This window comes from Otolemur garnettii, unplaced genomic scaffold (assembly GCF_000181295.1).
Source record: "Otolemur garnettii isolate 467f Iridium unplaced genomic scaffold, OtoGar3 scaffold00153, whole genome shotgun sequence".
NCBI lineage: Eukaryota > Metazoa > Chordata > Mammalia > Primates > Galagidae > Otolemur > Otolemur garnettii.
Genome location: NW_003852548.1, coordinates 1,038,633 through 1,053,326, shown reverse-complemented (window position 1 = coordinate 1,053,326; position 14,694 = coordinate 1,038,633). Strand labels below are relative to the sequence as shown.

At 52.6% G+C, this 14,694-nt stretch overlaps 1 protein-coding gene across 9 annotated transcripts in view; it reads right to left on the bottom strand.

Annotated features, from left to right (window-relative positions):
* Positions 1 to 1,201: 1,201 nt before the first annotated feature.
* Positions 1,202 to 14,694, bottom strand: part of RBM10 (RNA binding motif protein 10) — a 33,998-nt gene continuing 20,505 nt past the window's right edge. For 4 of the 9 annotated variants that reach the window (XM_003799621.3, XM_003799620.3, XM_003799622.3 and 1 more), the window contains 20 exons: positions 14,159 to 14,228; positions 12,208 to 12,281; positions 10,700 to 10,786; positions 7,444 to 7,504; positions 7,118 to 7,294; positions 6,597 to 6,757; positions 6,331 to 6,428; positions 6,144 to 6,231; positions 5,311 to 5,497; positions 5,067 to 5,206; positions 4,845 to 4,962; positions 4,668 to 4,759; positions 4,409 to 4,573; positions 2,778 to 2,927; positions 2,615 to 2,680; positions 2,351 to 2,539; positions 2,193 to 2,267; positions 1,827 to 1,933; positions 1,621 to 1,750; positions 1,202 to 1,534 (listed from right to left, as the gene is read on the bottom strand). In XM_003799621.3, coding sequence (XP_003799669.1) covers positions 1,409 to 1,534; positions 1,621 to 1,750; positions 1,827 to 1,933; positions 2,193 to 2,267; positions 2,351 to 2,539; positions 2,615 to 2,680; positions 2,778 to 2,927; positions 4,409 to 4,573; positions 4,668 to 4,759; positions 4,845 to 4,962; positions 5,067 to 5,206; positions 5,311 to 5,497; positions 6,144 to 6,231; positions 6,331 to 6,428; positions 6,597 to 6,757; positions 7,118 to 7,294; positions 7,444 to 7,504; positions 10,700 to 10,786; positions 12,208 to 12,281; positions 14,159 to 14,228 — 2,361 coding nt within the window. In that variant the 3' untranslated portion in view covers positions 1,202 to 1,408. The remainder of the gene's footprint in view (positions 1,535 to 1,620; positions 1,751 to 1,826; positions 1,934 to 2,192; positions 2,268 to 2,350; positions 2,540 to 2,614; positions 2,681 to 2,777; positions 2,928 to 4,408; positions 4,574 to 4,667; positions 4,760 to 4,844; positions 4,963 to 5,066; positions 5,207 to 5,310; positions 5,498 to 6,143; positions 6,232 to 6,330; positions 6,429 to 6,596; positions 6,758 to 7,117; positions 7,295 to 7,443; positions 7,505 to 10,699; positions 10,787 to 12,207; positions 12,282 to 14,158; positions 14,229 to 14,694) is intronic. The other 5 variants (XM_012811286.2, XM_012811288.2, XM_023519045.1 and 2 more) reach the window with 2 other exon arrangements.

Sequence of the window (14,694 nt, the reverse complement as noted above, 5' to 3'; positions counted from 1 at the left end):
GCTCAAAGGAGTAGGGCACTGGCCCCATATGCCAGAGGTGGCAGGTTCAAACCCAGCCCTGGCCAAAAACTGCAAAAAAAAAAAAAAAAAAAAAAAAAAAAAATCAAACTCTTGGGCTCAAGAAATCGTCTTTCCTCAGCCTCCCCAGTAGCTGGGAATACAGGCACCCACCACAATGCCCAGCTAGTTTTTTTCTATTTCTAGTAGAGACTAGGTCTCACCTTTTTTTTTTTTGAGACAGTTTCATTGTTGCCCTTGGTAGAATGCTATGGAGTCACTGCTCACAGCAACCTCAAACTCTTGGTTTAAGCAATTTTCTTGTCTCAGCCTCCCAAGTAGCTGAGACTATAGGTACCCGCCACAACACCTGGCTATTTTTTTGTTGTTGTCATTGTTGTTCAGCAGGCCCCGGCAGGGTTCAAACTGGCCAGCCCTGGTGTATGTGGCCAGCACCCTAATTACTGAGCTACGGGGGCAGAGCCAGGTCTCACTCTTGCTCAGGCTGGTCTTGAACCCCTGAGCTCAGGGGGTCCACCTGCCTGGGCCTCCCAAAGTGCTACGATTATAGGTGTGAGCCACCGCCCCAGCCTTTTTTGTTTTTGTTGAGACAGAGTCATACTTTGTCACTGTGAGAATGCCATGGTATCATAGCTCACAGCAACCTCAAACTCTTCGGCCGCACCGATCCTCTTGCCTCAGCCTGTTTAGTAGCTAGGACTACAGGTGCCCATCGCAACACCTGGCTATTTTTAGAGATGGGGTCTTGCTCTTGCTCAGGCTGGTCTCGAACTCCTGAGCTCAAGCAATCTACCCATGTTGGTCTCCCAGATTGCTAGGATTATAGGCATGAGCCACTGAGCCTGGCCCTAGCTTTGGAATTGCAGGCCAAGGGGAGGAGGGCAGCAAGGACAGGGTAGTCCCCAGTCCCAGCTCTGATCCTGGGGACTTTAAGCCTGGTGGTGGTGGATTTCCTGGTACAGCATGACGTGCTGGACTCTGACAAAGGAGAGGGGCCATGATCAGAATCTTGTAGGTTGGGGTATAGGCCAGAACTCTATGTCCTAGTAGCCACTATGGTCTCGACACCATAAATACCACCCACCTATGCCTGATGAGGCCCCTGTTCATCTATGTTTGTGTCCCCATGTCTGTGTAGACCATAAACCATGCTAGAGCATGAGAAAGAACGGATACAAGATGGAGACTTTTCAACTTTTATTACAAAAAGAACATGATCCCTGCCCAATGTGCCAACAAAAGTCACCAAAATTTGATTTGGTCAGGGCCTATCTGGCTGGGGAGCGGGCTGGCCAACAGGAACTCGGCCTCCCTCAAACCACTCAACATTTTATCCTCCCCTGCCCCAGAAAGAACACCGAACATATGTAGAAATTGCTCTTGAAGTTGCTCACTGGGCCTCATTGAAGCGGGTCACCATTGTCTTGTGCAGCGTCTCTTTGTAGGACTCAGTTGAGGTGACCCCATATGAGCTTCCCCGGGCACCTAGGCCAGAGCCCCGAACCCGTGTTTGGGCCTGTGTGAGGGAGGCAGGCTCTGTCAGGTTGGTGAGGTCACTGTTGGGAATACTGGGGGACGGGCATCAGATTATGGGAGACTCACCTCAATGGGTGTTACAATGCCCTGCTTCTTGCGGCCCAGGCCACTGCCCTCTTTCCAGCCCATGGCCTGAAGCATGCGACTGCCAATGTTGTCACTGCCCAGCCCATCTCGAGTAGGCTGCTCAAAGTCTCTGCAGGGGACAGTGTACAGTGTTGAGTGGTCAGCCTGTGGGCCCCAGGCCCCCTCACCTGGCCTTGGGCACTCACACGGAGGCTGTAGATATGCCGCCATACTTCCTCCTCTTGGGCTCTGGTGGCTCGGGGATTCCATACTTCTCTCTGCGTTCAGCTGCTCGGTCCCGGTACTTCATTTGCTGAAAGATTTGTGTGCGCGTGTGAATGCTGAGAAGCTGGCTGCTGTTTCCAGCGAACATAGATATGGGCCTAGGGGCCCAAAGGGAGCTCCAAAGACTCTGGTCCTGATAGTCAGGACATAGTGGGAGCAAGCAACTGGGGTTGGGGAAAGGGGAACTGGGAGCCTCAAGGGGATAGGACTGAGAAATGGAACTCCAGCTGCCTTAGGGGGCAGAGACTCGGAATAAACAAGAGGGGAGGGAGTAGGTCACACCTTACCTCCATGTCGTTCTTCTCTAGTGCTTCTAGTTCATTTTCTGATAAGTGGGCTCGCCGGTGAATCTCAAGGTTTTGCTGCAAGGGGGACAGAATGAGTGAAGAGGCTGAGCTGGGGTAGACCTGGCCCTGAGTGCCCTGCCAGTACTCCCCTTAGTCACCTTATGAAGCCCGGAGAGCTGCTGGTGCCGGATAAGTGCCTCTTTGCTGGGGAACTGGCGCCGACAGAGCAGACAGGCCAGCTTTTGCCAGTCCGTGAGTTTTTCTTCCCGCTCGGGGCCCCCACGCTCCTGCTCTTCCTCACTGTCACTCTCCCCACTGTAGGCTGCCACCAGCCCCCTAGGTGGGCTCTATAGAGGGTGAGAGTGAATGGTCAGTCCTGGCCAGATCAGAGCTCCCTGCCCGTTTCTGCTCCAGGTACTCACTGGGCGGTCGTCACTGGCCAATTTTGGGAGATCCATGCTGGTGTGCTGTCTCTCAGCTAATGCTCCCTGGAATGGAGGGACAGAGAAATTCAGAGACTCCACAGAGGGCCCATAGGAAGGATGAGACTGAAGGGTAGGGTGCAGGTGGGTGGTCACAATGTACCTTCTTCTCCAGAATGGCATAGCCAGCATCTGCAGTGGCTGATTCCCGTTTTTCATCATCACGCAGGGAGCTGATAGGCTGGAAACTATTTTTGAAGTTTTCTTTTTGTTTGTTGAGACTGCGAGCCCAGCGTTCCATGTCCTTGGCGATCTGGAGGTAAGGATAGGGTTGAGGTTACCAGAACCCTCATGCTGCCAGCACCACCCATCTCTGGTCTGAACCACTGCACTGGGCTTCACTTGGTCTGGGGTAGAACTCTTACACACTTTTCAAAGCAAAGGACTCTTTTACAAACTGTAAACTATTCTTTGCTATATATAACTTCCTCCAAACTTTTCCTTGGCTTCCCAACCACACCAATAATAAACCCAAACTTGTAACCACAGCCTGCAAGGTGCTTGGCACCCTGGGCCCTACTGACCTCATCTCTCAACACTTCCTTTGTGCCCCCACCCCTTTTGGTTTGTGATGACAAGGCCAAAAACAGTCTGGGCAGAGTGGTAGACCCATCAGGGAGGCACATAATGGGAATTTGAGGCAGAATAAGCAGGTGAGAGGTGCAGTGGTACAAGTTCCTATTTCTCTGTCATCAGTCAACAGTGTTCCTTGTCAAGCCCCTTTCTGGCTATGTCCCTGCTATGATTTGAATGTATCCCAAGTTCATGTACTGGAAACTGAATCCCCAGGGTAAGTGTTGGGATGCAAGGCTTTTAAGTGGTGATGAAGGGATTAATGCCTTACTGAGAGTGGGTTCCAGCCAAAAAGAATGAGTTTAGCCTGATCTCCCTTTCTCTTACATGGGATTTCCCAGCCTACAGAACTGTGAGCCAAATAAATCCCTTTTCCTTATAAATTATCCAGTCTGTGGTATTGTCATGGCACTTCCCTTCTCCTTACAGATAACCATATTGTTATGTTCGCTGTGCGTTTCCACTTTATTTTAAAAAGAATAGGATTGCTTATCTGTGTGTAATTCTATTTTTTTGAGATAAGTTCTCCCTATATTGTCTGGTCTCAAACTCTTGGCCTCAAGTAATCCTCCCACCTCAGCCTCCCGAGTAGCTGGGATTACAGGCTTGAGCCACTGCACTCAACTCTGTGTATAATGCTAATTTACATAACATGACACAATGCCATAGTCTGTATTCTGTAATCCCCCTGTGCATGTCACCATTTTTAGAATTCATAGGTTGCTAAGGGAATGCTTGGTACTTTATTTTAAATGTTATACCCAGAGTGTTCTATCCTTTCTCCACAGACACTGAAGTGCCACTGCCCGCTACCACAAAACACTCCAGTGGCTTTCCTGCCCACCTGCTATGGATATGTGAGAATTTCTCTGGGATATGTATGTACCTACAAGCAGTATGTGAGGATTCCCATTGTGGGACAGAAGAAAGCTTACAAGGTTCACTTGGATGGCATGAGCCACCTCACAGAGGTGGGCAGCCCTGCCATCTGCTGGGGAGACTGCTCTGGCCCAAGAGCCCAGTCTGTCTTGAGCAGTTACTGCTCATGTCCAAACCCACCCACCACGCCACCTCCTCAAGCAGTAGATGGCAAGAGATGAGAGGTGCAGGCACTGGAAGGTACCTAATGCCAGCCTGTGACTGCTGGACCCCAGTGTTCACCTGTTGGGCTGTCTTGGTCTTGTGCTTCTCCTTCTTTTCCTTGCCCTCCTTAGAGGGTGCCCCTGTCTCCTTGTGTCCATCGGCTGACTGCTCCAAGGCAGGGACATAGGTCCGCCTCTCCCCATCCCAGTACAGGTACTGTTGGCTTTGAGCATTATAGTAATACTAGGGGAAGAAAAGGAAAAGGGAAGACTCCAGGAAGGGGACCCTGAAGGGCCAGCTGTCCCCAGCCCAACCCCTCCCTGGGTTGTCCTATCACCTGGGAGTTGGGGTCATAGTAAAGGCCGGTCTGGGGGTCATAGTAGTAGCCGGATGTCTCATCATACTGGTAGGTGGAGACGTCAGGAACAGCTGGTGGGCAAGGGGAAAGGAGGTCACACTTTCTCTGCTTTGTTAAGAACTCCCTACCATTTACCCACAGGTCATGGCTACTCACGGTACTGGCTGTACGACTCCTGGCCAGTGGGGCTGGTGGCTGGTGGTAGGGTAGAGCTGGGATGAGTGGGGCTTTGGAGCTCAGATTTGAGTACAGCAGGTGACATGATGGTATATGACTGGTCATGGGCCAGACAGGAAAACAGGGCTCAGTGTCCGCCAATGTCATTCCTGACTGCCTAGGATGCCGTCTGCCTACCTCCCTGGGATACCCAGGACTCACCTGGCTGTTGGCAGCAGCACCCTGGCTGCTGCTTGCTTCACCTGATTGTTGGTAGATGCCAGGGGCAGCACCAGGCTGGGTGCGGGAGAAAGCCTGCAGTGACACAGAGTCTGCCCCAGGCTCTAAGGAGGCCTCAGGACCTGTAAAGAGGGACAGGGAGGGAGAAGAATGCCTGTGAATGGAGGGGCCCAGGACCCTATGTCTACTGGTCTCCACAGGTATAAGGAGAGATGCTGGGGCTCACCTGCTCCAGCTGGGTCCCCTTTGGTTCCAGTGATGCCAGGGCCCTTGGTGCCCTTGAGGTAGCCATGAGCATAGAGAGAGGACTCTGTGCCCTGGCTGCCGCCATAGCCCTCATCCTGTTGGTAGTAGGTGTAGTCGACTGGTGGCTCCTCGGGGGCGGCCCAGGTACCCTCCCCACCCTGGGAGGCCTGAGGGGCAGGTGGGAGGGGTTCATTAGAACAGGAGGGGGTGAAGTGGGGAGGGTGAACCTGCTAGAAGCATCTGTCTGACACATGGAGTAGTGTTTCTACCTGACAGAAAAGCATGCAAGCCTTCAGTGAAATGTGAGGGCCACCTCCATAAGAGGTGTGCAATAGCAAAAAACAAGACTAAAAAAAAAAAGACGTACTCCAAAATGCTCCCAGGGTTGATACTGGTGAGTGTGGTATTTTTGTTGTATGTCAGACTAAAGAAGACACCATCTTCCCACTTTATTCTCATCCCCAAATTTTATCTCATAAATTCTTTTTTACTTAGGAACATGTGATATACGTATGATATACATAATACATCATAGGCATATATAAGGAATGTTTAATATATTCTATCAATTTAGAACAATAAAAAACCCCACCAAATAGAACACCAGCTACAATAGCATTGTGAATGAAAAGCCTGGGAGACAAATGAGAAGAGAGCTGCAGTGAGGATAGAATGAGAATGGACCAGGCAGTCCAGAGAGCAAAAAGCAAGGCAGAGGGGCAACTGGGAGAGAGCTTTGCGTCCATGATAGCAAGCCAGCCCTCTTGCTTGTAGCCCAGGTCTTGGGTCACTGGGGATGGAGGGTTTGAGTACCTGTGAGATGGCCCACTGGGCTGCAGCAATGGCAGTGCTGGCCACAGAGGCAGCATTGATGCGGCTGCCTTCGTTGGAGGCCATGTCCCTAGGGAGGATGTTAGAGACTGGGAGTGAGATGGGAAGCCTGGAGGTGTCAGCCCCAAGCTTCGGGGCAAGCTGGGAAGGGACACAGAGGGGGCCTGACCTCTTAGAACCCTTGGCAAACTCAACGTTGATGGTCTTGCCGTCGATGGTGAGTGGGGGGTGCAGGGCCTGCAGAATCTGCAGCAGCTGGGCTGCCTCCTGTGGGAGGAGGGGAGGTAGGGACAGAAAGGTCAGGCCCGGGGAGGTCCCCGGCTCCATTGCCCTGTGTCCAGGCCTGGGGCCGCGGTGGGGCACGGGAGAACAGCCCTCCTCCCCACCCTGGGGGCCGGGACCTTGGCTGCCCGGCCCCCCCTGTGCCGCCCTCACCACGATGGTGGAGAGCTGGATGAAGGCGAAGCCACGGTTTAGTTGGGTCTGCTTGTCTTTGATGACGCGCACATTGGAGGAGGACAGCACTGCATAGGGTGCCAGGGCCCCCAGGATGGAATCCATGGTGCTATGTGGGTTCAGGTTGCGCAAGATAATGGCTGTGGGAAGGGGCCCAGTATTAGGGGACACCCCAACATTCTGCAACAGCCCAACCCATCAGGGATCCTCACTGTGCCCTATCTTCTGGCCCATTTGCCTTTGTCCTCACAAATCCCTCTCACCTCCTCCTGGATAAACTCTGCTTGTCAGTCTAGGTGCCAGCCTGGCTGCTCATCTGCTGAGAACCTTCCCAACATACCCCCCAAACCGAGTTGGCTGATGTTCCTCCCCTGCTCACCCTACATTCCCCCCCACTAGGGGGAGACACCTGTGAGGCTGAATTGAAGTCCTCTTGCTCACCATTTTTTTTGGGCAAAAGACAACCCAGGGCATGGGGGAAAAAGGAACAACTAACTCACTGTCGTTGGCGTTCTCCGAGCTTGGCTCTGAGCCCTGGGACAGGGCCTGGGAGGCCAGCACCCCCTGGGCCTGGTAGGGCTGCGGCAGGGGAAGCAGGCCCTGGCTTAGCTCCCGGCCACCCAGGGGCAGTGTCTGCTGATCCAACCTTGTGCCGAGGGGCAGCTTCTGCTCTGCCTCTGTTAGGGATGGCGGAAGACGTGCTGGTGACAAAGGGGGAGACTCCACGACTAGTCCTCCTCCCCACACCAACTCCTGAGCATTAGCCCCTCACCCTTCCCCCTACCCAACATGTCCTGCAGAGCTGGGGGAGGTAGGTATGCCTCACCTGATTTGGGCACCCCGCATTTGAAGCATTTCTCACGGCGCTTGAAATTCTGGACGCCACACTGTGAAGCACAGGCTGGGCTGTCGGAGGGGGCAGAGCTTTCCACTGCACCCTCCAGAGGCGGCTCCAGAGATTCCCCCAGGGAACCCCACATTTCCCCAGGAAGGAAGGTCTCAAGATGAGGAGAGGCAATGCCTTCTAGAACTTGGTGTCATTCTCAGTCCTGTGACTCTTCCCTTTACAGTATCAAATTTGTCCACGGTGCCACCCCCTTGGCTTAGGAATCAACAACTCCTCCAACTGTTACAACTACTGCCTCCTCCTCTCCCTTTGCCTTCTCAAGGCCACCAACTCTCCCAGGACTGTCCCCCGTACCCATTCCTGTTAGTAGGTTCTTCTTTCCAAAACTTGCTTCTCTGTTTGAAAGTTTTCTTCCTTTTTTTCTTTTCTTTCTTTCTTTCTTTTTTTTTTTTTGAGACAGAGTCTTACTATGTTGCCCTTGGTTAGAGTGCCATGGCATCACAGTTCACAGCAACCTCAAACTCTTGGGTTTAAGAAATTTTCTTGCCTCAGCCTTCCAAGTAGCTGGGACTACAGGTGCGCGCCACAATGCCCGGCTATTTTGTTGTTGTAGTTGTCACTGTTGTTTGGCAGGCCTGGGCTGGGTTCGAACCCGCCAGCTCCAGTGTATGTGGCTGGCGCCCTAGCCGCTAAGCTATAGGCACAGAGCCATGTTTTTGTTTTTTTGAAAGAGTCTCCCTCTATTACCCCAGGCTACAGTGCCATGGCGTCAGCCTGGCTCACAGAAACCTCAAACTCCGTGTGCAAGCCATCCTCCTCCTTCAGCCTCCCCAATAACTGAGACTACAGGCGCCTGCCACAACATGCAGCTGGTTTTTCTGGCTTTTTTTTTTAAAGTAGAGACCAGGTCTTGCTCTTGCTCAGGCTGGTCTCCAACTCCTGAGCTCAAACAATCCACCTGCCTCAGCCTCCCAGAGTGCTAGGATTACAGGTGTGAGCCACTGCGCCTAGTTGGAAGTTTTTCTATTCAATGTTTCAGCCCTAGAAGCCAGTAGCCTCTTGCCAGATTCTCCTGCACCCCTATCTTTATCTTTGGGACTGGGGTGGATCCTATTTATTTTTCTCCTGTCAGTCCCTCTGCTAATCCTGCTACTCTTTAAAAAGTTTCCTTGACTACCTCTGGAGATCCCTCGCTTCTACTACATCCTCTCTCTGTTCCAGAGTCAGGTGTGCCAGGCCCTACCCCATGTTAGGACATGGCCTCTGCCCTCATGGCCTAACAGCAGGGGCACAGATATAGCATGAAGAGCAACAAATCTGAGCAAACTGTCCACCAATAGGGATGCTTGATCTGTGATGCACAGAAGTTGAGGTGTGTTTAGTTTTGCTGAGAAGGAATTGCTAACCGAAAGAATGAACAATGGATTTTCCACAGCTGATGTAGGAGGGTAAGGGGAAAAGCAGAAGGCAAGGATGGGGAGAGAAGCCAATACTAGGGAGGATCTTATGCTTAAGCTCAGAGCTATGAGGGTTTTTTTTTTTTTTTTTTTTTTTTGAGACAGAGCCTCAAGCTGTCCCCCTGGGTAGAGTGCCATGGCATTACAGCTCACAGCAACCTCCAACTCTTGGGCTCAAGCGAGTCTCCTGCCTCCGCCTCCCAAGTAGCTGGGACTACAGGCGCCCGCCACAACGCCCGGCATTTTTTTGGTTGCAGCCGTCATTGTTGTTTGGCGGGTCCGGGCTGGGGATTCGAACCCGCCACCTTAGGTGTACGTGGCTGGCGCCTTAGCCGGTTGAGCTATAGGCGCTGAGCCACTATGAGGGTTTTTAAGCAGAGCAGGGCATGGTTTTTAGGAATATTCCAAGCAAAGGGGTCGGAGAGAGTAAAGAGATCAGCCTACTAGAGAGGGCTCCACGGCAAGTGGGTGAGAGGGCATGATGGTCGGCATCAGTAGTGGGAATGGCAAGGGAGGGAAGATGGCATTTCTATGATGAAAGCAACAAGATATGGTGACCAACAGAATGCGGGGTAAAAAGGAGGAAAAGGAGTTGAGAAGTCCTGCTTTTGAGGACTATTTGGAAATACAGGAGGGGCAGAATTCCACTGTCACTTTGTCCCTACCTCTCCAGACGTTGAATACCCATCTTCTGATAAGACTTTTACATTTTAGGACTGACATGCCTGTTGGGGGGGTGGGTCTGTGCCAATCCAAAGCTGGCCCCCAGGGCAGACCTGGAGCTACGTGGTATCCGAGGTCTCTGTGATCAGGAGCAGGTCACAACTGAAGGCTTACCCACAGTTCCACCTCTTTGAGCCTCAGCTTCCTTTCAGGAAATAGAGGTGACTACAAAATCTATATTCTGTATCCTCTAGTCTCAGGTTTGACATGGCTTTGTCAGAGTGGCCTTCAAGGTCAAGTTCAGATTCTCAGAACAGTACGCTTAGGGCCAGGCACAGTGGCTCATGGCTGTAATCCCAGCACTTGGGAGGCTGAGACAGATGGATTGCTTGAGTTCACAGGTTCGAGACCAGCCTGAGCAAGAGCAAGACCCTGTCTCAAAAAAATAGCCAGGCACTGTGGCAGGCGCCTGTAGTCCCAGCTACTCAGGAGGCTGAGGCAAGACAATCGAGTTTGAACTTACTGTGAGCTGTGACACCATCGTACTCTACTGAGGGTGACAAAGTGAGACTCTGTCTCAAACAAAGAAACCACTATGCTTTTCTTTCATGATAGCAGGTAATGTTCATACTGTGTCAACTGTGGGTCAGGTATTGTTCTTAGTGTTAGTTACTCTCTTATTAATAGTTTAATCCTCCCAACCACTTTTGGGGAGAGGTTATCATTAGTATTGCTATTTTAGAGATGGGGAAAATGAGGCAAAGAGAGGTTAAACACCTTGTCCAAAATCAAAGCCAATCCAGGATAGTCTCATTTTAGCCAATCTGGCTGCAAAGCCCACACTCTATACACCACTCCATACGCACTAATTCGTCATCTACGTAAATACTTCTTTGAAGTATACTGGACTCCAGGCAAGATAGCATTTTATGAGGACAGAGCCTGGCATGAAGTGAACACTCAGTCCACACGGCTGACTGGCTATTAATGTGGCCACCGGAAATGACAGGCTTCAATACCCACACCTCCTCATGGGCAAAAAGAGAGAGATGGAAGTTGCCACCACTGCTGTTGCTGCCTCTCTCAACAATAGCCACTGCCCACCACCACTGTACCTTATTGCACAGCCAGTCCTCATTGATCTTGGGCTTGGGGTCACTGTAGTGCATGGATACCTTCTGGCCCAGGATGTTAAGGGAATGCTGTGGGAAAAAGCAGAGTACAGTGAGGTCCAGACAGCAGTGCCCCACACACCATTTCAGCACAGGAGAAGAGAGTGAGCGAGCCCTTCAGCTGGATGGATGAGGGACAGGGAACGGAGGGAGGTTGGAGAACGGATGGAGGGAAGAAGGAAGGGAGGGAGGGAAAGCGCCACAGCTCTCAGGTGCAGCTGTTTGCTGCTTTTCCGGGCACACGCACGCACACACATGAACATACACCACCAGGCACACAGTGCTTGGCTGACCGATGCTTGCCGGACAGTGGGGAGAACTCCCCACTCGGCCCTGACGCTGCCAGGCCACACCCAGGGCCAGCACTACACAGGCTACACTTTGGGGTAAGGGAGACAGGGAAGGGGCAGGAGAGGAGAGGAGGGGAGAAAAAGAGAGAGAGAGCGCAGGCGCGCTAGTGCTGGAGAAGGGGAAAAGAAAGAGTCTTATCAAACAGACGGAAGTTCCTGCCATGAGGCCGTCTTCCCGTGGATGGCTGGGTCCTGGGTCCATGGCACTAGTCTATCAACCCTGCAGAGATGGCCCCAGGGCTGCCTCTGCCAGGATCCCCCATTTTACCACATGTGCCCTTTCTTCAGAACCCTGAAGCTTTTCCTCACTATCCTATTCCAGTGATGTGGACAGGGAGTGGGTGAACAGAGCAGATCCTTGGGTCTTGGAAGGTCCCAAAGCTGCTGGGTTGAGATCCCGTGCCAGGTAGGAGGAGCAGGCTCCCACCATTGCTGACTGCACATAGATCCTCACTGAGAAGATGAGCTGCCTGAGGTGGTACCTCCTGGGGGGAGGAGGAGCAATGGGAAGGGTAGGTAGGGGCAAGCAAAGTGAGTCCAGGCTATCAATGAAACTATCACACTTGATTGGAACTTTAGATCAACAGAGCAGTGCTGTCCCCCTGCATGGAAATCAAAGGGTCACATTCACATGCAGGGAGAAAGCTGATACAATGGGTCCTGCTAGTGTGCCAAAAGCTAAGTTTCCCAGTGGTGGGATTTCCAGTGGTCCTGAAAGCATAATGAAGTCTTGTCTCCAGCTAAGCCCACAGGAGGGTGGTCCCCCTGGGACCTACCCTGTCCCCTGGGAAGTAGGAAGCTGAATGAAAGAACCCACCCTGGCAGCTCCTTCACTGAAAGCTCAGTTGGGGGAGGTGGCAAGGCAGCACTAGTGCCTGGCTCTAGGAAGGGGCCGGTGTGGGCTCTGGATGGGAAGCCCAATGGGGTAGTGAGAGATGGGAAGAGGAGATAGTGAGGGTCAGGAAGGGGAGAGGGGACAGGAGGGATGGGACACAGGGCCACAGGGCAGGGAACTGTGTCCATAAGAATCAGGCGATGGGGAGCGCTCGATTACAAAGTAGTATTTGTTTGGGGGGGGGGGTTCAAGTGCGGCAAAGCAACCTGATTGGCTTCCATCCATCGTGTAGCGTCCTGCAAGTGACTAAACTCGACGAAGGCGAAGCCCCGGCTCTGACCTGGAGACAGCATTCAGATACAGACGCAGTGGGTTAGTCAACAGCTTTGGACACACGGCGTTCCCGGGGGCGGGACCCGAGGGGAGAGGACCAGGGGCAGAGAGGGAAAGGGGAAGAGGAGAAAGGATGAAAAGAAGAGAAAGAAGCAATCAGAGAGAGAAAGACTAGGGGGTGGAAGAGGCAAGGTAGATGGCCAGGAAGGGCAGGAAAGAGGGTAGGGTGAGGGAGAAAAATAGAGGACAGAGGTCGGGATGGGAGGAGAGACACACATACCAACTGGGAAGAGAGACAGAGAGATGGGGTGCAGGCAGACCTGCCCAGTCAGCCTGGGGTGACAGAGACAGAGAGAAGCAGCTGGAAGGAAAAGGGTACAAGGAGAGATCTGCCTCCAGAGAAGGAAAGAGGGGAAGGTGGGCAGGCCGCTGACTCCATATAGGTCAGAATAAATAACTCAAGGATGGGTCTACCACAAGGCCAGGGGCACCCAGAAGGGGTCCTGGAACAATAGGTGTTGAATCACAGGAGCGAAAGAGAAGCTGGGCCAGGCTGCTATATGAGGCCAGGAAGGCTCCCAGCCCATTGGGAACTAGACATGGTCAGGGAACACGATCTCATCTTAGCCTCTTAGCCTAACAACAGTACAAGGGAGACAAGCCTTGTTAGGGAGTCACCTCAGGGCCACAGCGACTATAGGGAGACTATAGCCAACAGTCCAGGTCCTCCTAGACAGAAGGAGAATGGCAGCTGGGACTGACCAAGAGGACCTTAAAGGTAAGAATCAGTGGGTGCCTGGGAGAAGTGCCCAGGGCCATTGAGAGGGGTGCACCTGGGATGCCTCCCGGGGGAGAGAGAGAGAGAGAGACTCAGAATCTGTCAGTATGTGGTCTAGTTGGGTTGAAGTAGCACAAGACCTACATGCAACCAAGAGAGACTCTAGGCCTGGCCAGGGTTGGGAGAGGGATTCAGGACCTCAGGCCTCAGCAAAGTATCTCCTTCAGAGGCAATACACAGGGAGGGCTTGGATGTTGGTGGGGCTTAGGGGCCATGCTTGTCTCAAAAGAATAATAACCGTTAGGATGTACAGGAGGATGAAATGGTATGAGAGAGAGCGAGAGAGAGAGAGAGAAAGAGAAAGAAAGAAAGAGAAGGAGAGAGAGAGAGAGAGAGAGAGAGATAGATAGATAGATATGGAGGTGTGGGGAGGATACTGAAAGATGGAAAGAGAAGCCCAGGCAGAGTGAGGCCCCATTGTGTCTGCCTTGGGGAGCCTGGGCAGAGGTCCTGCAGAGACAGCCCCCCCCCACCACCCTGCTAACCTCAGGCCAGCTCCAAGCAGCCTGCAAGAGGGAGGGAGGGAACAGATGAGGCCAGAAAGTCCTGGCTGCTCCTTGGGATGTGCCCTTGGAAAAGGGCCATCTCCTGCCTCCCCTCTTGGGACACATGGGTAGGGCCATGTCAGACCTACTTTCTGGTCAGAGGTTGTTACCAGAAAAATGTGGGGGAGAGCAAGGGGCAGAGAAAGGAGAAGAAAGGAGAGGGAAAGGAGTATATTGGGAGGGGGTTACCATCTCACATATTCAAGAGTCCCAAAAAGGAGGTTCCCTAGAGCCTGGCCCTGGCCCTGCCCACGGGGAACACTCAGCTCAGTGCAGAGCTGCACCCCCTCCCCAAGAGCCCCATGGAAGAGGCTGCTCACTGTAGCTGCAAGGAGTGGGGAGAGGGGGAGAGAAGAAAAGAGGGTACCCCCCAAGCTGCCCATTCCCAGCTGTGGCAAGAAGGCAGGGGAGGGAAGGGGGCAGAAAAGGCAGAGGCAAGAGGGAGATTCAGAGGCTGAGGCTGGTCAGTGGAAGGCAAGGGCACTGGAAACAAAAGCTCACCTGAGGATTTGTTCCGCATCAGCCGGACCTCCCGTGCTTGGACACCATGGGACTGCAACTGACCTCGAATCTGTACAGGAAGATACAGAATAGGGCAGGCTCAGCATGAGGCGCTGCTGGGTATCTGAGGCTAACTGGGGGCCTCTGGACCCCGAGGGATCATTGGTGATGTGCACATAGTCTCCTCTGCCTCTTCAGAGCTTTTCTTTTTTTTTTTTTTTCCTGTTTCCCAGTATGGTTCTATCTTTCAGAGCTTTTCCCTGAATGATAATAGCCCCAGCCGCACACCAGTACCCACTTTTGGCTTTCAACCCCAGACATGCAGAAAGTGAGGCAGAAAGTGAAAAAAGGAGCATAGAGCAAGGTAAAGAATGGTAACAAGATGATCCTTGGGGTGGGGGAGTGGACAGAGAAAGGTAAGAGAGCAAGAAAGCCAGCAACTCAAGAAGGGCAGGCAGGGTGATCTGACAAAGGGCTTGGTGGCAGCCACAAAGGAAAGCTGGATGCAATTCTTGCCCTTTTCAAGGGGATTACTG